General features: G+C 43.7%; 2 protein-coding genes across 2 annotated transcripts in view; one reads left to right on the top strand and one right to left on the bottom strand.

Moving 5' to 3' along the window:
* The first annotated feature begins 10,120 nt into the window (after positions 1-10,120).
* Positions 10,121-11,467, top strand: si:ch211-113e8.11. The gene is made up of 2 exons (XM_012865486.3): positions 10,121-10,404; positions 10,503-11,467. The coding sequence occupies exons 1-2, from the start codon at positions 10,328-10,330 to the stop codon at positions 11,128-11,130; spliced, it is 705 nt and encodes a 234-aa protein (XP_012720940.2). The 5' UTR covers positions 10,121-10,327; the 3' UTR covers positions 11,131-11,467.
* A 490-nt stretch (positions 11,468-11,957) lies between these two features.
* LOC118563035 (E3 ubiquitin-protein ligase ZFP91-like) overlaps positions 11,958-21,059 on the bottom strand; it is a 10,198-nt gene continuing 1,096 nt past the window's right edge. Inside the window, exons 2-14 of the mRNA XM_036136618.1 lie at positions 20,131-20,253; positions 19,808-20,051; positions 19,463-19,500; positions 18,330-18,446; positions 18,064-18,100; positions 16,134-16,244; positions 15,934-16,032; positions 15,596-15,781; positions 15,365-15,415; positions 15,093-15,168; positions 14,046-14,160; positions 13,853-13,952; positions 11,958-13,274 (exon numbers count right to left, since the gene is read on the bottom strand). Of these exons, the coding sequence (XP_035992511.1) occupies positions 12,329-13,274; positions 13,853-13,952; positions 14,046-14,160; positions 15,093-15,168; positions 15,365-15,415; positions 15,596-15,781; positions 15,934-16,032; positions 16,134-16,244; positions 18,064-18,100; positions 18,330-18,446; positions 19,463-19,500; positions 19,808-20,051; positions 20,131-20,253 (2,243 nt within the window). The 3' untranslated portion in view covers positions 11,958-12,328. The remainder of the gene's footprint in view (positions 13,275-13,852; positions 13,953-14,045; positions 14,161-15,092; positions 15,169-15,364; positions 15,416-15,595; positions 15,782-15,933; positions 16,033-16,133; positions 16,245-18,063; positions 18,101-18,329; positions 18,447-19,462; positions 19,501-19,807; positions 20,052-20,130; positions 20,254-21,059) is intronic.

Below are 21,059 nucleotides of genomic sequence, written 5' to 3'. Positions count from 1 at the left end.
AGAGGTTGGAAAAGTTCAAGAAGCTGGAAAATCGCATCGTGTAAAGGCTTGTGTTGCAGTCAGAAAGAGGAATACCTCACTGGCTTGGCTTAAATGGATCTAATTACAACAATGAGATCATTTCGAAAGAAAAAAAAACAGTCTCTCTATAAAAACAAGAGCCTTCAACCTTTTATCCACGTAACATCTTGCACAAGTATCCATACTCTTTGGAGTTTTATTTTCCTCTCTAGATGTGCAAAGCTGGTATAGATGAAACCCTGAAACAGGGCGGCCGATGTGACCTTCCAGGGTGATTCTTAATAAGTTTAACACAAAATGATATGCGCTCAAGCTCATTTTGTTGAAGACATAGAAATCATGTAATTTTCCATTTAAGCAACACAAAAATGTGGCTTGAAAGCGCCTCGCCGCATATTGTCAACTTCATCTATCTCTGGATTTTTTACTATTCCGTTGCGCTTTTTGACTGTATGTCTATGTCGTGCTGGACGGTGAGCCTCCAAGCAACAGTCTCCAGTCTTTTGCAGCCACTAACAGGTTTTACTCTAGTACATGCCCTTCCTCTAGAAAGGAAAAAGCCCCCACTGCATCACAGCTGGTTTTCTGACGGTTCACCATACCTGTCCGAACGGCATAACCGTGGTTAAGGAGCATGCACTGAATTGAAACCTGTATAATTACACAGGTGTTAAATTCCAACCATAATTTCAGCATACCTTCTGACTACGAGTGGTTCATGTGTATTATATCACGCAATAATTACACATTACTTAATTACATGCCTTGTAAGAAATGTACACTGAGGTTTTATGATTGTTATTTTTTGCAAGTGAAGCCATAAAATTGTTTAATCTCCTGGTAAATGATTCACTCTGGTTTTGGATTCATCTATTAGCGTTTGCGTTTTCACCTGGAGGGAAACTGTCAATCAACAAGAATGCGCACAAATGTTCACAATACACAACCTTTGATGTGCTTAAGTCAGAAACATGGCTGCACTGTATAGGAGGCATGGCTTTCTGTTCCTTCAAGGAGGAAAGGGCAGCTAAGGGGGTTAAAATATCCCTCTATCTCTCCTCGTTTAAGAAAATATGAGCTATGACTTAAATATTTTGATATAGAAAAAAATCTAGCACTATTCATAGTGCTAGATTTTGTTTTAGCCATATACAGTACACTTTGCAGTAAATCATTGTCAATCAAACAAAAAAACGTTTACAATAACTTTACTTGGTTGGCATTTATTTACGTAGTTGAATTGAAGGATGAAAAGACACAAAGATTAAGATTGATTAAAAAAAAAACACCCTGTAAATTTCTGCTCCATCTGACAAAATCAGTTCTGAAACTCAGAGAAACACAGAAAATGCAATAAAGTTGATTTTCTTAAATCTTAAAGGTATAGCGGACGATCTTCTGTCGGGTTTGAGTTCCGTGGGGGATCACCGTATCTATGGGTTGTCCCACATGGCAATTATTGTGGCACGCTCAAGTAATGCCTGTGTGCGTGCTCATTCCTTGTTAGGTTTCCCCTTTCTGCACGGGCGCACTTCTAGTGTTTATTATTGTTTCTCCTGCATTGTTTACATTTCAATTGTTTACTTTTTAATCACTGCTGCACTTTATTGTCATGGTGCACCATGCACATATTCAGGGCACTTTTCACCCTCCATACACCCCAGTCTCCTCTCCACCTCAGCAATCGTCAACACCTGCCAGTCACTAATCAAGCCAGGACTCAATCCACCTGTCAGCTTCACTATTTAAACCTCCCTCAGTTTGCCCTTCCCTGTCGGCTCATCTGTTTACATCTGCTCGCCTACCTTTTCCTTGCCAGCCTGAATTTCCTTCGTCTCCGGTCCTGCAAGTATTCACTTTGATGTTCTGCTGTTACTCCGGTCCTTCAAGTATTCACCCCGACGTTCTGCTGTTGCTCGGTACTGCAAGTATTCACCTGTCGAACTGCCAGTTCCTGCCATCGCCATCCTCCAGCCTGGTACAGACTATTGGTTTATCCATCCTCCACAATCCACAACCTGCGATAAACTCTCTAAACTAAGCTCTGCTTGTGTGTGGTTGTGTTCGGGTTCATATAAATCGTGCCATTTATACTGTAATTTTCGTTCTGTATGTACTCTATACATACAAAATGACAAAGTTGTCTAAGTCTAATCTGGTTATTTTAGCAGCTATCTTAGCGGTTAGCTTCAGTGTTAAAATATAATTAAAGTGAAATTTTGGGACTTAAGGCATCTTTCTATGTCTTCTATGTCCAAGCCAGTGAGCCATGAGATCCGTGGCTCCTGGGCTTCGTAGAACATCCTGGACAAGAGAAACTGTGTCACCTCCGGGGTGGTATCTGATAGATATGTGCCAATATTTGGGCCAGTGCTATCTAAGTGTGCCATGCAGCTCCTTCTTCAAGCTGGTCACTCCACTGACCCAGTTGATATCTTAACACAATGGAAAGGAAGGAGCAGGAGTAGATGATGCATTATGTGACCTTTTTTTTTTTTTTTTTTTTTTTGTTTATCAATTTTGATTTTATATTGAAATTATTTTGCTATTTCAATCAAACAAATGATGCAGGGGCCACTGGTATAGGGGGTGGGCAACCAGCAGAGCCCCTTCCTGGCTGGGCTCCTAGGGGGCCTAAGGGCCTACTGTGCAGCAGAATTACCATCAGTGACTTCCATCTCAGGGGAAGTTAGAGGGAAGTATTCGTAGGAATAGCCTGAACGCACACCATAATTTCACCTAGAGCGCCAAAACGATCAGGGCCATTTGTTCGTGGTGAATATGCGGATCCAGGAGCGTGTCAGAGCGAAGGTGGCTTAAATGCACGCTGGACTTTTCAGATTTCTAATCTGTAAAAACACACTTCTTCCAGTTCCCAGGTAAAACACTACTTTGTTCGGGTCTACTATACACAATCCCAGTAAAACATGGACGTTTGTGGCTGTGACTGGCAGGAAGGAAGTTGTAGCAGGCTTATTAAGATGTGATGCTACATGTCCGGCCGCTCCCCGCGTGCCGGTGAGGCAGTTCCAGGACTTCTAATAAAGAAGAGAACTGGCTTCAGGCCAAGGGGTAGTTTCAAAACGCTCTAAGGCGCACGCAATCCATGGTATGTGGAACAGAAATGATGAAGGCTTCCTGCCCCTCCTCTGATGACTGCAATAAATACACCCACCTTAGTCATTCCATAAGCTCGCCCACCTCCCACTGTTCATTCAGACCTTCTGCTCCACTGAACACTTTTTTTCCCCTGTCTCTATAACACGAAAACAGAAATTTCCTCCCTCTTATCTAGCTTTTGCACGCACAGCTCCCCAACCTTTTCTCTAACATACCACACTCTACCACAATTTGTCCACACAGATACAGACATTCATGCACAAACACACACCCACAAATAAACTTCCTTCAATTTTCCATTAAACCTTGGCCCAGTCCTCCCCACTCCCACGCGCGCGGCGACGGGGATCCTGGCCCTTCTCGTTCCCCCTCCTTCAGCGTACCTTTTTTACTGTGAGCCGCTGGAAAGTTATCCCAGCCAGTGGAAAATGGCCCTTTACTCACAAAGCTCTTCAGTAAGAGGGGGCACTCGTGTAGCAGCAGCTTGGCGATGTTCGCTGCTCTGGCCGCGGTGGTGGTCCTAATCTGGTTCGAGCCGCGCATCATCGCTCTGGTCCGCATCCCAGCCATAACACCTCCGCTTTTGCCTTTCACCTCAGTGGAGGGGGAGTCCTAAAAAAAAAAAAAAAGAATACGCCAGCAACAGGTCAGCCTTTATTATATAGCCGCGCACGCCTCTCTCTGATCATCGCATCCCACCTTCTCTTCCCACTCGGTTCTGGTCCAATTAGAGCCTGAGCCCTCCTCTCCTCTTCCCGTTCAGACGCGCTTAGGACGATCACCTGCTCCTGTTACCAGAAACTCTCTCTCTCTCTCTCTCTCTCTCTCTCTCTCTCTCTCTCTCTCTCTCTCTCTCTCTCTCTCTCTCTCTCTCTCTCTCTCTCTCTCTCTCTCTCTGCGCCCGCTCAGCCGAGAACCTGATGCCAAGCTACAGGAATTCAGTGGGACACGTTGTACGGCAAGCCGCTTTAACATATAATAGAGGGGGCGATGATGACGATGATGACGGAGATACGAAAGTTTCTGGAAAGAAAATGATTAAAAAAAATTCACGAGTAACAGTGGAAGTTTGCCCAAGCCAAAAAAAAAGAGCATTTCTATGTAGAACTACATACCTAGAACCAGAACTAAACAAGGAGAAGCAGCATTTAGTTCCTATGCTCCACTTATCTGGAACAAATAATTGTAAAGGTGCGGAGAAGCCTGAGTTCCTTTAAATCAAGACTAAAAACACATTTGTTTAGGATTGCCTTCAACTGTTCTAGTTAACTGAATCACCACTTCTTTGTTCTAATTTCTATCTACATTTTATTCCTACTTGCTTTTATTCTGTTTTAATTTGCTATATTTTAATCATGTAAAGGACTTTGCATTGTCCCTGTACTGAATTGTGCTATATAAATAAATTTGCCTTGTCTTACATTATTCCCATACTACGAATGACCGTTTCTATTAGAGCTGGACAATAATTCAATAACGATATATATCGATCGAGAGACGTGTGGCGCGATAGAAAAGAAAAAGGTCAATAAAAAGTTCAATAGAAGTCATATAGGTTAATACTACAGTCATTACATCCCAACCAATCACAAACGCAGACCCAGGAATGGACCATCACCAAGCCCCATCCCCTTCAAAGAGAGCGAGCATTATTTATTTATGTTTTTAAAACTTTGGTAAAAAGTTGGTTGAATAAAGGGTTGAGTTTGAATTCAGTGATTATCTAAAACAGGTCCCTAAGCAACAGCATAAAATGGCCATGGCTGCACTTAAAATATATGTATTGAATGTTTTGATAATTATCGATATGATTTATATTTTATCGACATGCTTTTTCATCCTGTATCGTCCAGCCCTAGTTTCTATATCGCTATATTGATTCTTCCTTGGACAAATGATGCTGCCTGATCCATTGAAGCTCCACATATTCCTAGATACATTCCAAGGTGACCGAAGTGGAGCCCGGGGGCCATTAGGGGCCCTTAGACTGGTTCAAGAAGGATCTGGTGCAGATGGATCATTTGTATTTTTAATGAGAGCAAAATTATCTCATAGAAATTAGAATCTTCTTTTAAATGAAATTCATCTTCTATTAACCACACCTTTGCATTCTATTTAATTTCATAGGGACCCCATCTATTCAATGACATTTCTTAAAAGGAGGCCTCGGTGCCCAAACATTTTAACTCGTTTAATAAAATTGGCCAAATATAGCAAGTGTTTTCAAAGAAAGAGTTCCCCTAATTCTGTTTTTAATGCTGAGAATAGACCCATTTTTTTTCCCCAATTTGCAGACTGGATGACCAGTTTTTAGTAAGGAAAATGCGCAAATCGCCTTTTAAGTTATGGACCTAAAATGATTTATGCATCAATTTCCTAAAGGAAATCTGACTAATCTCTTAAATTAAAATATTGCATTGTCATATTTTGTAGAGTGGGTAAAAAAAATTCCAATACAATTTTGGGGTAATTAATTTTTTTTATTATGTTTTTGGCCCTCAAATACTTTTGACTGGATAATTTTGGTCCATGTGACAAAAAGTTTGGACACCCCTGCTCTAAGTAGAATATCCATTGTGGATATTGTATGACCGCAGTTTATGTTGTATTCATTATGTCTCACCGTGGCGATGGTGTGTTCAGGGTGATGTGTGTAGGGTCGGTTTTCTGCCCCCATGTAGAGCAGAAAGTTCAGACCAGTTGTGGTCTCATCTGACCAGAGCACATTCCTCCACATATTTGCTCTGGACAAACATGTGCTACATGGCTTGTGGTAAACTCCAGTTACCACGCACCTGACTGATGCTCTCCTTGCTCCACCTGCCATGTTAGGTGAACAGACATTTTTTTGTAGGTTGTTCTTTTCAGTTTTGAGATGCTGGATTGAACAGTGCTCATTTAGATGTTCAGTGGTTGGAATACGGTTTCACGCAGGCCCGTATTAAGACAATGTGGTGCCCCTGGGCACTATACCTCAAACCCCCCCCTCCCCCCCTCCTTACCCGTGCTGTCCTCCGGTCAAAAACATCAGACATAATCAAGGGGATTTCTGTAATGTAATTTACTATTTACTAACTTACACAACTACATGTAGGCATATGAGCAGTGAGCAATATTCAAATATCTCATTTTAAAATGTAATACGTTGAAATCAAAAAAATCTTGATTTATTTATCATTTATTATTATTGTGACATCAGTGTTCACAAAACGAATAATGTATGGTCTTTCAACAATTTTAAGTAAATAATATAACAATTTATGAAAAATATATTTTTAAAGCATGTGTCATGTGGTCTAAAACACGGGTGGATATCTAAAACAGATCTTTTGTTTCAGACATTGTCACTGTCAGACAGAGACCACTTTTCTCCATTTCCCTCCATAGGTTGAGCTTAAAAGGAAAAAAAAAAAACTATTATTAGCTGAGATGCATTTGTGAGCAAACTGAGCTCAAGCAGAAAGGAAAGATTCAACTCACAAAATCCGCTTTATTTTAACCAAGTCGGCGCATATAAGCAAATAATTGAGTTTGGTTCCACTTTGTACACAGACATGTCGCCACAAAAGAGGAAGACACGGTTAGATTGGTGCACACACGCTTGGTATCAGTCTGATACCAAATCTGACTGTTACATGTTCATCAGACTGGACTCCAAAAGTCCACCGTCATCTCACATGGGTTATGCTCCTGAACGCTCCAGTAGACTAGAAACCCCCCTCCCCAGTCATTTGTGTACAGGAAGATAAAGAGTAGGGCGAGAACAGAGCCCTTGAATGGGAGAAGACGGCCCCAGTCTTTAACACAACTCAAGAGAGTTATTGAAGATCCGACCAAAGATTTGAGGCCTATTGGTCAGAGCAGCTCTCAGGCATGAGGGGGAGACACTGTCAGATCATGAAGCTTTTTTTTAAATTCCTTTAAATCTTAAATTCCTTTATTTATGCTGACCATAGTATTGTCTTTGAAACCGTCTTTGGGGACAGGTGTGTTGTTAAATAAAATGCCACAACGGCTTGCTATTCATGTCCCCAGGGCACTACTGTAGGAGGAGCTCATCAACTAATTCATGAGCAGCTGACACGCTTTACTGGTAGTGACAAAAGCCAGAAAGAATGATCTAAATGGAAACCAGCCAGGAATGGTTCTGCTGTACATGTGCCTGTCTCCTTTACAGTAAAAAAAGGGCCCAAGGAAGTCTGTGGGAGTCATATGGGAAATGCTTCCTGCCACAGCAGAGACACTGCTGCTGATAACCATTAATGACGCAATAACACACCATTAGATTTTCACCACCCTTAATGATATGTGACACAACTGCAGTTGAGTTTCCAAGAAAGGCGCTTATTTAAGATTTTTGGTAGCAGCTCTTTATTCCTTGTTGCGCCTCACCTTCTTCGTAGAAATAAATAGTAAGACGGCCTTTTAAAAGCTGAATGTGTTTTCAATGACAGACAGATGCAGGCAGATCGGCAGCCCAATTTCTTACCTCCGTGTCATGATGAAATGTATCTTGGATAAGTAATCCGTGAACTTTTAACATTGGTCAATGTGTTTTACTGGTGCTTTCATTGATAGACCACCATAAAGATTTGCTTAACTTCTTTTGGCCGTACAAAATTCTTAATGTCTTACTTACATATGTTTTTATTTCATCCACAGAGTAATACAGTCAATACGGGTCAAAATACAGCTGAAGGTAATTAGCTTGTTGGTACAAGTGAATTAATTAATAATTGAGAGCATGAGGTCAAGCTAAGGGAAAACAGTGAATAGGGACCTCTGGTGGAATGAATCAGTAAACCCAGCAAAAAAAAAAAAAAAAAAAAAAATATATATATATATATATAGAGGGGGGGGGGGGGGGGGGGGGATTTTGTTAAGGATGACCTTGAATTGGAGTTATCTAAGATCTAAAACTTTGCTTTTATATTAAAGCAGGACCTAATTACTTCTTTCCTATATTGTGTTCTGCTTAAAAATGTGTTCTGATTTGAATTGTCATTATATACAGTATATATTTACAGAATAAAGATTGTATAAAAAAAAAAGAACTTAATCTTAGCAGAACATTTAAATGCGTTTTCAGTCAGACTTAGAGTGAGTTTGGTGCAGTTTCAAAACTCAGAAATGAAAACAAACTTTTTGCAATAGTTAGCAAGGCATGCTTGTGTACAAAATTTTTGCAACACTTCTTTTTTAATGTGCCCCCTCCAGGCGGCCAAAGCACGGTGGGTCTAGTTGTTTTTCAATCCTAATTAAGGAAGCTTGACATGTCAGACATAAAAGGAAATCTGGAATAATGTACGACGAAACAGAAAGTCCAGCTGGTTTTCAGTTATTCTGCTTTATGAGCTTAAGCCGTTAACGTTGAGTCCTGCTGCGCGGATTTATTAAATACGAAGAGGACCTAGTCAGTTTTTCCTTGTTACCATAATGAGAGTAGCAGGTACTTTGTAACAGAATGCATTGTTGTGTCACATACTCCTATACTTTTTTTAGCTTTGTGTTTATTGTAGACTTCTCAATCAGAATGTGTCCTGGTAGGGACAACAAAAAGAGCTTACCAGGAATCTGGATTTAAATCTGTAGGAAAGGCCTGGGTAAATGCAGTGGTGGAAAACGGGCTCTGCCAGCACACATTTTGTGACTTGTGTATTGGTGACTTGTAGGAAAAAAAATAAAAAAATAGAAAGTAGCAATTCTTCCCCTGGTGACTCAGCACGCCTGTACAGGATGTGATCTGTCAGCAAAAACTGTTCATTCCTAGTGAGACATGACGGGTCACTGTAATAAGGGTGGAAAGGAAAACATTTTAATCGCCTGTGGTAAAAAGAAAAACACATACACACAGCTCTACAGAGACGAGGAGGAAGATGATGATGATGTGGGCTAAGTGCAGTGCGTGCATAATATGCACAAATAGAATAGTGACTATATAGCAAAGTTACTCCGAGTGATACTCTGCAACCTGTGACAATGTTTTCCTCACCTAAAAACAAGGATTCATAATAGTGAAACCTCCAGTAATGCAATCTTGACCCATTTGAACAACTTTGTGTTGTTTTTGGAAAGAACCTGCATCAGGAAAGGAAAAATATGGACAGTGACGTGAGCAACTTCAAACAGAATATCAGAATGAAATAATATATTACATTATTTTCACCTTTTTTTAAAGAATCACAGAAAAATAAGCAAAGTAAAACTTGCAACTGTGAGTTTAACTATGTTTAAAACCTGATATATTAAATACAGTTCTTTGCAAAAAAAACAGTTGAACCTCTTTACAAGTTGTTTCAACCACAATCTAGAATGTATGGAGTTCAGATTTTATGATAGAACAACACAAAGTAGTGTATAATTATAAAATGGAAGAAAATAAAAAGCAGAAATGTTTGGTTGGCTTTAGTCCTTACTAAATGTTTTGCACATCTAAAAAAAAAAAAAAAAAAGCTCTCCCAGGTGTATTGAAACACCAATTTCCAAAATCTTGTCACAGATTCAAAGTCCTGCACACACACGTAATAGACGTATTGATGGGATTTCTCCCATCTGCGCTATGGATCTCTGCAGCTCCTCCAGAGTTTTTACCTCCCTGATGTGGCTTTTAAGATTTTTCATGCCATTTTTCTCTAATGTTCTGAAAGAGGCCATAACAGAACAGTCGAATCTCTCCTAGGAATAAATTACACACAAGCTTTCCCCATTTACATACTCTGTTATTTGTGAAGACAACTGTTTGCAATGGATTTCAGTTAGGCGCCTCTAAGTAAAGGGCGTTACACACGTGCACCACAGTTCTCAGGTGTTGGGTTGTAAAACGATTTGAAGATCCTTTTCTCTTCTCTTCGCAGTTCTATTTATATTGACATATCCCCATAACATACACTGAAATTTGTGGATGTAAATAAACCGTACAAAAACGTGCATTTCCATTTGTCTGAATGGAACGGTGTTATACCACGCCTGTCCTGTAGGTGTCAGTGCAGCAGAATCCCGGAACCTAAACGCGGAGAAGCAAAACAAGCTGCAGCTACGGCACTCAGCTCTCTCCCGTGTTTGGATGCAAGAAGATAATAGGATTGATTGCACTTATTCAGCTTCGGTGTTTTTCCCCAACATAGATATATTCTGGCTCATACTTGTTGCATAGCTTATATGCTAATGCTAGCGAGTTAGCTCCGGCATGAACTCGCTGGTTGGCTATGGAGTTTCCTCCGGCAGCGAGGAAGAGGAGGACGACGTAAACAACGGGAAAGCGGAGTAAGTGAACTTGCCTAATAACATAAATAACGCCGCTTCGTTGTGTTCATATGAGTTACTGTGGCTGTGTCTCTCTCTCTCTATGCTTTGGCTTCAAGCTCTCCTCCGGATGGCGGCGATGCTGCTGCCAAAAAGAGCCGCAACTTCTTACTGGAGTCCGACTCCGCATCGAGCGGCTCGGACTCGGAGGACCAGGAGCCCTCGTCGTCCTCGCCTCCTGCCCATAACCGCTCCTCTGCGCCCCGACCCGCCGCGGACTCGATCGCCCCTAAAAAGTTACCGCCTCCCAGTCTGGGCGCGTCGTCGGACAGCGGCGTGTTCGCCAACCCGTTCCGAGCGCAGGCCGAGCGGAAGCTCAGCGCGCTGCAGAAGCACGTCCCGCTCACCCTGCACGCCAGACCCGCGCAGATCGGGGGCAAAAAGGTGTGCGTCTCCTACAGGAAGGACGGGAGGTGCCGCTTCGGCATCAAGTGCAAGTTTGCTCACGACAGCGACCTCCAGACCGCGGTGGCCGCCGGCGACTGCCGTCCGGCCGCCGGCGAGGAGGAGCCGGGCGGAGCGGCCCGGAGCGCGCAGCGGGAGGCTCACCAGAGGGACGGAGAGCAGCAGCAGCAGCAGATGAAGAAGAGGAGAGTTGGACTGAGCAACACTCTGATTCCTCCTAAAAGAGCGCTGAAGCAGTATGCCATGCAGAGAGACAGAGGGCAGACCGATATGTCCCGATGACCCCCTAGATATTGGGAATAAACCCAGAAACTATGTACATTGTGTCCTTAATGTGGAGTTTTCTGGACCAGAGATCACTTTGTCGTATTTATTCTTCCCAGTCACACATGGACCAGTTCACTGTTCTTTCTGAGAGACATTAAACAGAAATCTGTGTAAATAGCTGGGATGAACTGGGCACCGGCATCAAAATTAAACCACATTTTATCACCAACATTTCCCCACGTAGAGTTCCAGGAAGCCCTACCTCTGCATCATTTCACCACGTGTTTGTGTATTCCGCTTAACTTAATGTACCAGAACTAAAATAAACGTCTGATAACGTAGAAGTGAAAAACATGTGTCGCCTTTCCATTTTAAATCAATTATTTCACGTTGCTGCTAAAGACTATCCAACAGGAGAGGCCCATGGAGTAAAAAGGATAAAACCCATGGATTAAATGTTAAGGTTTTTATTAACATTTTTATGAACTGACTTTTTTTTTTTGTGTGTGTGTTTTTGTGCTAGAACAAATGTGTGAGAGTATTATGTTTGACAGCGTCTCTTTTCAAACAAGGTTACGCTTCAGAGGTCACTGACAAACCGGTGACTGTTTAACACGTTCATAGTGACTCGCAGTGTCAGTGGTCCTCCTTTGGCTCCTTAACACATCGGATTAAACTAGTTACTGTTCCTGCAACGTAAAAAAAACAACAACAACCTAAAACATATTAAATGTTTCTGACAAAGAGGCAGAGAATAAACATACTTTCGTTGTTTCTAAAAAAAAAAAGGTGTTAAACATCGGTTTCAGTATTTCATACATTTGTTTTTGTGACCACACTTGTTTTTTTTCTCCTTAACCTTCTACAATAAAGGTTAAAAATAATAGGTTTGGTCAATTAAATTAATGTAGTCCAGCTTTCTGTTTGCCACATGTTCAGCAACCTTCTCAGAAAAAGGGGGGGGGTTGATATATTATTGCATAACTGGAACCTAAACTCATCAACACACAAACTCAAACAGCTAGTTACAGGACTGTTATGTACAAAGGCGACAGACGTACACAGACACCTCTCTCCCTGATACGGAAACTCTAAAAAAAAGCTACCAAGTCAGACGACGGGTGAGCAGCACATACATCTGTGATCCTACGTTTGTCTCGGGCCGTTCTTCGGCCAGCGTGTCCTCGTCTTCGCGCGCTGCCCCCGGCTGGTTTTATATGATGACCTGCTGCACGTGCGCCTCGCCGCCTTCGGCCTGAGCCTCCCCCGGCCGCGCGGGCTCCCACGCCGCGCAGCTCTCCCCCGCCGCTTCCGGTTGATGGAGCGAGCCGCACGGCGGGGCGGAGGAGGAGGAGGAGGACAGCGGCGGATTGTCCAGGAAAAGGGCGTTCCCGTTGGCGGACGAGGGGTCCTGGGGGTGGGAGGCGGCGGACAAAAGCTCGGGGCTCTGAGCGGCCGCCTGCATGGTCTGCAGCTGCTGGGAGCCGGCCAGGATGGGGATCTGGTGAACGTGGCTCTGCGACTGGCCGACGGGCTGGAAGGTCATCTGCAGGATTTGCGTCTGCCCCTGGCCGTCCGGGTGGGAGGGGTACGGCTGCATGGGCTGGAGCTGCGGCTGGTGCTGGGTCACCACGGGGCCGGGGTGGAGGGCCAGCTGCTGCTGCAGCTGCTGGCCGGCCTGCACGAACTGGACGGGCATCTGGAGCTGGACGTGCGTCTGCTGCTGGTTGTCGGCCGGAGACGGGGGGTCGATGGGGGTCAGGGCTATCGTCACGGGCACCTGCATGGTGTGCAGGCTCGGTTCCTGCCCCAGTAACACCACCTGAGGGCTCACCTGTTGGGCCATGTGCTGGCCCAGCTGATCCAGCTCGCCGTCGTGGCTCATGTCCACGCCCGTCGCCTCCGCTTGCACGGGGTTGCCGGGCAGCTCCAGCAGAGACGGCGGCGTGGTGATGAGGGCGCCGGCGTTGGCCGCCAGCGCCTCGGCGATCAGCACCTCGGGGTGGCTCTTGGCCTTGTGGGCCACCACGCAGTCCTTCTTCTCGAACTTCTTGCCGCAAATGGAGCAGGAGAACTGGTAGGTGGCGTCGGCGTCGTGCTTCTTCATGTGCCAGTTGAGGGACGCCTTCTGGCGGCAGGTGAAGCCACAGATCTCGCATCTGCTGGAGCAGGAAGGTGGCAGCGCTTACAAAGGTCCTCAGACTAGTTCATGTTCTATCATCATTAGGGCTGGACAATATAGAAAAAAAAAAACCCTATATGGATAAAATAGAAATATTGATCGATATCGATAATTATCAACAAATTCAAAACATATTTTAAGATTTTAAGTGCAGCCCTGGCTATTTTTGTTTCTTAGTGACATATTTCTAGATCCCGAACTCACAAACACCGAATTCAAACCCAACCCTTTATTCAACCAACTTTTTACCAAAAACTTAAAAGTATTAACAAGAAAAAAAGAACGCTTGCTCTCTGAACTCTTTGAAGTGGGTGGAGCTTGGTTCCTGGGTCTGAGTTTGTGATTGGTGGAGAGGGGAAAATGATGTAATATTAACCTACATTATAGGCTAGAATACAAAACTGTTATTCTATTGAACTTTTTATTGACCCTTTATCATTGATAAACGTCTATGGGTCGATATGTATCGTTATTGAATTATCGTCCAGCCCTAATTGGTACCACTGATGAATACCGTGGTGACAAAACAATGTTCATGAACAGAGAAGTACTGACTGTAGAGGCTTCTCTCCCGTGTGGATCATGCGGTGAACAGCCAGGTTGTGGGAGCTCTTGAAGGCCCGGGCACAAAACTCGCAGATATAATCTCTCTGGTCTAAAAACGAACAGACGTGCCATCAAATATCTGCGTTTTCCCTTCATCATTTCATTACTAGGACTGCCATCTAAGGCCAGGAGATGCGTGTACCTGTATGGTGCTTGGCGTGACGCAGCAGCTGCTTCTGTAGGCGGAACAGCCTCCCACACGACGGGTGAGGACAAACGTACTTCTTCTTGAGTAAGTGCTGATACTTTATATGATGCTAGTGTTCGGGAGAAATGTGAAGATCGTTTAAAAACATATTCTGATATCATTTTTTTAAAGGAAACACCAGGATATAAAAGAGGAACGATATACCGGCATTAACATCGGTATCGACTGAGGCTAGTCAATATTTAGACTTAGTATTCCAGACCCTGAAGGACCCATAGCTGCCTAAATGAACCATGGTATAACTTTTTAGATAACAGTTTTGTACCAAAATAGTTTTAGCCATGCCTGTAGACTGGAGCATGTTTCAGGTCAAACTGAATAAAGTAAATGTGAAAGCAATCGGCACTTTCTTTCAGGATCCATACTCATTTTTATGTAAAAGCTCCAGGCCTTTCCAGACTCAAATTTCCAAATTTCTCAGCCATCTTAAAAGATAAAATGCAAGAAGTTCTTCATGAGGTGCAGGAGTCAAGCTTAAAATATGAAACCTAATAAAAAAAAAATAAAAAAAACAGACTGAAAGAGAAAAAAAGAAGCAAGAAATGACTGAAGAAGAGAAGGTAGAAAACAAAAATAGGGACACAAGGAAGGAAAGAAAGGAAGGGCACAAAGAAGTTGGGAATGCAAGGACAAGGAAATGAAAGAAGGAAGGAAGCGAGGTAGGACACAAGGAAGGAAGGACAGAAAGAAAGGGAGAAAGGCAGTGACAAAGAAGGAATGAAGGAAGGTGTGTAGGACACAAGAAAGGAAGGAAGCAAGGTAGAACGCAAGGAAGGAAGTGATGTAGGACACAAGGAAGGAAGGACAGAAAGAAAGAGAGAAAGGCAGGGACAAGGAAGGAATGAAGGGAGGTGTGTAGGACACAAGGAAGGAAGGAAGGAGCTAAAAATGAAAAGCCCCATTATCCTGTGTGTTTGTGTGTTTAAATCAGGCCGTTTGAATGAAATCGCTGACCTAGATGCAAACATCAGGGACACAAACCTGGAGGTAGCGAGGATGAGCCAACACCGTCCCACATCCTTCCATCTCGCAGCGCACATACTGCACAGGCGGGCTTCTTCCTGAACAAGTCAGCGAGCACAGCGGGGTTTAACTTATTGACTTTTTAAATCAGCGCCTCACAAACACATCCAGATCTCGACACATCCAGCATACGGAGTCTCAACCACGTTCCCAGCACAGCAAAATTATTTCCCACAATTTATCCAGGAAATGGAGTCATTCATCTGCGATTGTACGCAGGCTTCACTCACCGCCTCTTCGGCAGTCGGGGGGTTTTGTCGTCTTTTTTCCTACGGCCTCTCCTGATTAAATAAAAAGTAGAAAAAGACGTTTGCTAAGTGGCTCCAGAAACAGTTTTACACGAAACAGCAGTAATGGGGGAAGTTGTTAGGAAGAACAGCTGGTTACCAGCAACAAACACCGAAACTATGGTTCTGACTTGAAAGCTTGACATAAAAACCCGGACGTGGTGCTGCTCTTACTTCCTTGGTCCATCTGGATCTTCTGCTGTCTCCTCCTCCAGCTTCACCTCCTCTTGCACCATCTCCACGTTATCTGAACCCTCTACTTTGATCTCAGAAGCCTCTTTTTCCTTTTTAGGCGCTTTATCCTTTTCTTTCTTGTCCTTCTGCCTTGGAGGAACTTTGCGCTTTGGTTTAGGAAGGTCCCTGGGGGGGGATGAGGAAGCACACACACACACACACACACACACTATAAATATTTTACAGTATTAAATCTAAGACAGAGATTTTACAATATATTTGCCGATGAATAAAAATAAATGTAAAACAATGCAAACAGAGAAGTGAAGCTGGCGTACAGAAACCGTTCAGCCCTCGGGTCGTAGCTCTGATCGTTTAAGTCGTCTCTAAAGGGAACGTCTTCATCACTGCTGAGAGCCTCCTCCTCTTCAACACTGCTAAAAAAAAAAAAACACAAACGCCAACAATCAAAGGACCTTGCAAGCAGCAGCTAATGCTTCTGCGCAGGACTGAGTGGTGCACCATAGAGCAAAGTTACCTCTGACTCTGTGGCTGAAAGCTGAAATCGTCGGGGTCCTCCTGATAGGGAAGGTCTTCGCTATCCAGGACCTGGTCTGCTACCGCCTCGCTGTCCTCCTCTTTCTTTTCACTGAGGGAACAACAACAGGTTGGTTTGAGAGCTTCTCTGGCCCTGTGGGATGGGGGCCACCTGTCCAGGGTGTTTTGTGCCGGTTCACCGATGGGAAAGGGTCCCACTGAATGTGACCGTATCTTATTTTAGAAGGACTGATGCATGTCAATGAATCGGACTCCATCTGGATCCCTGGATTGTCCTGGAACGAGTTGGGTTGATTCTACACAACTAAATATAAGCTGGCTCTGTTAGTCCTGCACAGTGGCGAGAAATAAATAAATAGAAACTTTTTCTCATACCGCAAATATAAATAGGCCGGTATCAGAAGCATATAAACAAATAGCAGGGACTGTATCTATTTCTAATACTACGTCTTATTTAAAAGGTTCAACTTAAAATAGAAGAGCAGCAAAATGTAAGGAACTGAATTAGAAATGCAGGAGGAATGAGTTGAAAACAGGCACTGATTTCATTTTACTGTGAAAAGATCCACTCTGTAATTTGCTTCGGTGACAACGATCCCTTCTCCTTGTAAATGCTGCCTTCAACCTTTTCAAAGTCAGTCATATTAGCGGGATCGTATGTGATAAAAAGTCTTGTTTAACAAACCCCATACAGAGCAAGCGTGGTAAAGAGAGGGCCGTGGACAGATGAGACCAAAGTTGACCTTCTGGGCCCCCTGAACACACACCGTCACCTGCATGGTGAAACACGGTGGTGGCAGCATCATGTTTGTTCTTCTGAACACTATAAAGATGGCCGAACTGGGTGGAGTGGACCGCTCTGCAACTTGGAGGGGGCGCAAAGTGCCTCCTTTAGATTTAAAGAGACAGCTAAACAAATTGCTCTCAGAATAGTGGCAAAAGAGGAGCTGTGGGGCAGCCTCTGCTTTGGGATTTTTGCCTTATCTACCAACATTAAGGCAAAAAGACGGGGGAAAAATGCGTCATAAATGAAGCAAAGTTGTTTCAAGGTAACCACGGACAAATCAACGTTAAAGCCCAGGTTAAAATAGCCAACCTAGACACAAAATATGTATTAGTAACCTAAAATAGTTGCTGGAGACTGACGCAGCTGTTTTCCTGCTACCATGAAATTCTGTATAAGGAGTGCAAAGTTTATTTTACACAACCAAATAACACGCTTTGTCCTGTTAACTGATCAAAGCTGACAAAGATTTAGCTTCTGCAACCATAAGTACTAGATATATCCACCAGAACACATTAAACACGGCAGAACTACTGATAAGCATCACCCTTTCGTGTAACCATTAAGCACTTATGTACATAAATGTAATTACCTTTGTACATATGAACATGGCGTACTTCCCGTGGATCACTGTTATGTTCGGCTGCTCATGAGGCCGGCCGCATGCCTTTATCCATATTTTGTATTCTTCTAGACTCCTTTAAACGTTCGGGATAACGAATGCCTCAATTGTACTTTCGCCACTGACCAGGTTTAACAATTTTTTAATCAATGTTTTTAAGGAAATCCCTCTGACCGCAATGCTTCCTGAATGTAAAACCTCCCGGCCGGTCGGCAACATTGTCGGAGCAAAGCTCCCGCAGCCGAGGGGCGTGTCACTTTGGGACAAAATCGTGACCTCTGATTGGTCTGACTGATTGACAGGCGGCGTCACGTCGATTCAGGACAAAGCACTGCACTTCCACTTCATATAGACCGCAACTGATTGATTTAAATGTGAAAAGGAAGGCATTTAAAACCATGATATGTCCCCCTTTAATGCCATTTTGTTATATTCAGCATATTAATATGTTATATTCATGGTTGCACCATTGAATTCATCTTTAAGGCATCAGGATATACTTACTTGTGAGACTGCTCTTTATCGGTGCTCTCTTCCTCCACTGCTGTACAAAACAAGAAGACATCATGAGAACAAAGTTAGACCGCATTGTTTAAAATCCTAATAATTGATGGATTAAAATCATGGAACTGAAATTCAAGATATGCAAGCAGACCATAAACAGACAACTGCAAGACAAATTGAAACAAATACAATCAATCTTTAACTCGTCTTGAAGATTTCTGTTCGATCCGAGGAGCCCAGCAGCTGAAGGACAACAGGTTACTCACCAGATGGAGTCTCAATTTCAGGTTCGGTCTTACACACGGGCTTGGCAGAGCTCCGGGCGGCCCTGCCAGCTGGGGGCCGGGCATTATTCTGGGCCGGGGATCGTTTGGGAGGAGGAGCTGGAGGGGGGAGGTTGAGAGCCATGAAACACTAAAACACATCTGCTCTGTTTGAAACGTCCCAGAAAACTGATGCATGCACAGCGTGACATTAATTCGACGGTCACATAGCCTTGCAGAAGTGGCCGAATCCCCCGAACATCTTATTTTGGTCGTATTACAACCACAACATGAGTATTTCCCAGAGAGTTCATGTGCCAGATAAAGACAGAGTACTAAAGTAAATGGAAGACGACACACGGTGGCGGCAGCATGATGCTGAGGGGAGGATTGGCTTGACAAGGGACAGGGAAGCCATTTTTTTCCCTTTTCATTTTGTCTGGAAATGTTTGCCTCTGAAACTCCTGCATAAAACCCAGTTGTGTTCAGAAGACACCGTATTGGAAAACAGAGTCTGTTTATATATATATATATATATATATATATATATATATATATATATATATATATATATATAGAGAGAGAGAGAGAGAGAGAGAGAGAGTTTCTATATCTGGAACGTGTAATGACAATAATTTCCCTCTGGGGTTATTAAAGTATTTCTGATTCTGACCTATGTGTCGCTAACTTCCTTGCAGCTGAAAACGCAGAGCATGCATGACAACAATAAATGAATGTTTGTTAGGGGAAGGCGATATGGACTTAATTTTTTTAATTACGATGTATTGTGATTGCATTGTGAAAATGATTCCTTACAGCTTCTTGCAGGGTTTTTTTTTTTTTTTTTGGTAAAGGTATAGCTGTGACCCCCATAAACACAAATACTGCCCATAAAAACGTATTTAATATTAATACACACAACTCTGAACAGATCATTTCTAAATAAATAAATAATCAAGGACATCGTGCGCATCTTCCTTGCACTTCACAATGAGGCTCTGCATTTTGTTGACCAAGCGTATAAAGCCTAAATAACACTGAAGTATGGTTCTGCATTTAAAAGACTGGGGAGGTTTAAGCCCTGGGGAAACTTTTGCAAGGCACTGGATGTTAGGAGATCCATGACTTCTGATTACCTTGAACATCTGAGGCAGGTCCCTTCGGGTCTTCTGAACTAAAGAAAGGAGGAGGGGAAATAAAAAAACAAAGTCTGATCTTGCGTGATTTTAACCCGCAGAGTGAAATCACATCCCATGTGGCATTAATTTAGCAGTCGGAGGAGTTATTAGAAAGAGAGCGTCTTTAAACACAGGTAAGTTTTACTCCACCCATGCAGGGGACGAGCCATGCTGAAGGCGTGCTTTCAGAAGGAGCAGACCCCACCGATGCACGCTTCCACTCCGCACAGGCTCATCACAGACAAACGCCAGTCCTCCGTTGACTGCAATGTGGAAGTGAAGGCTGTTAAATGTGCAGCTTACTCTGTGCCCTGAAGGCTGTCTCCTGGGAGCCCCTCTCCGGCTTCCACCTGACCCGCCGAGTCGAGCCCTTTCCTGCGCCTGGAGCTGGGAACTTTCCTCCGCTTGGTGGTCGCGCTGCTGTCCGGACTCGGCTCGTCTTCGTCCTCGTCGCTTTTCGAGTCCTTGAGCCAGGCCGGCACTGCCCTGGTTGACCTGTCCCTCAGAACCCGCCCGGAGACCTGCGCGGTCGACGCGGCTCCGTTAACTCCGCGGCGGGGGGGACGCCCACCCTGGGTCGGCCCTCCCCCGCTCTCTGAGGGCCCTCCGCGGCGTAGCGGCCGTACTGGTGGCCGGGGTCTGCTCCGCGGCCTTGTCCTCCCGCGGCTCTTCGTCTCTATTTACATCCTCGGCTCTGTTGCCGCTGGTTCCATCACCGCGGCGGGTATATGTCCGACCTCGAATCGCCCCTTAAGTCAGCAGGTTCACACGCAAAGTGAGAAATAACTCGGCACGTCTGCTTTAAAGACGCTTTCGCTGCAAGCGGCCCTTATCCAGCACTCGTGCATTTTCTCTCGGATTCGTCGCAAATTAAATTCGTACATTTATTCATTGGGAACTTAAAACTTTTCTTAATTATCTATTCAGCTAAAACCGATATAATTTTAAAGAAGCAGACACTATTTTCTCGTTCTTAAAGCTATAGTAAACCTACTTGTTCGCCCAGGCCCGGGGAACAGCCATTTTGTGCGCTTTGTTGCGTCTCCTTTAAGCCAAATATAAATGAAACGAAGCCGTGTTCAGGAGTGACAACGCTCTTCTGCAGCTCTCACACTCATCTGGATCTCCTCGTCAGCCCCATCACCGTGCAGCTAACTGTAGATGGTTTGTTTATGAATCTACAAACGCAGCAGCAGCCTGGGGAAAGGGTGCGCGCGCATACTGATAGCTGATACAGGTGCATCAGGGGATCTGTAGTTCATATTAAATGCCCCACCACTGACATATTGCAATTTTTAGTTATTAATTGTTCCGTTTTGTGCGTTGAGAGCTTTTTCTCTTCAAAAAAAAGACAATTTGGTCAAATTAACAGTGGAACTTAATTTCACGCAGTGAGAGAATATACGACTCGTGTCGAGGATTTTTATTTTTATGTTGTAACCAAAATATATTGTTTACTCTATTTTGAATACATGTACAAAATTCCGAGTTACGTTCTCTGCAACACATAACATCTTCAGGCCGTATGTTACCCGTATCCCATTGGGAAGAGGTT

Source organism: Fundulus heteroclitus, chromosome 5, assembly GCF_011125445.2.
Source record: "Fundulus heteroclitus isolate FHET01 chromosome 5, MU-UCD_Fhet_4.1, whole genome shotgun sequence".
NCBI lineage: Eukaryota > Metazoa > Chordata > Actinopteri > Cyprinodontiformes > Fundulidae > Fundulus > Fundulus heteroclitus.
Note: the sequence above shows the minus strand (reverse complement) of the source record. Positions and strands in the feature narration are given on the sequence as shown.

Bases quoted from the DNA above. Each gene is read 5' to 3' on its own strand.
- si:ch211-113e8.11 (XM_012865486.3), top strand. From the start codon at position 10,328: ATGAACTCGCTGGTTGGCTATGGAGTTTCCTCCGGCAGCGAGGAAGAG. The intron at 10,405-10,502 runs GTAAGTGAACTT...TTTGGCTTCAAG, and splicing joins GTAAACAACGGGAAAGCGGA to CTCTCCTCCGGATGGCGGCG.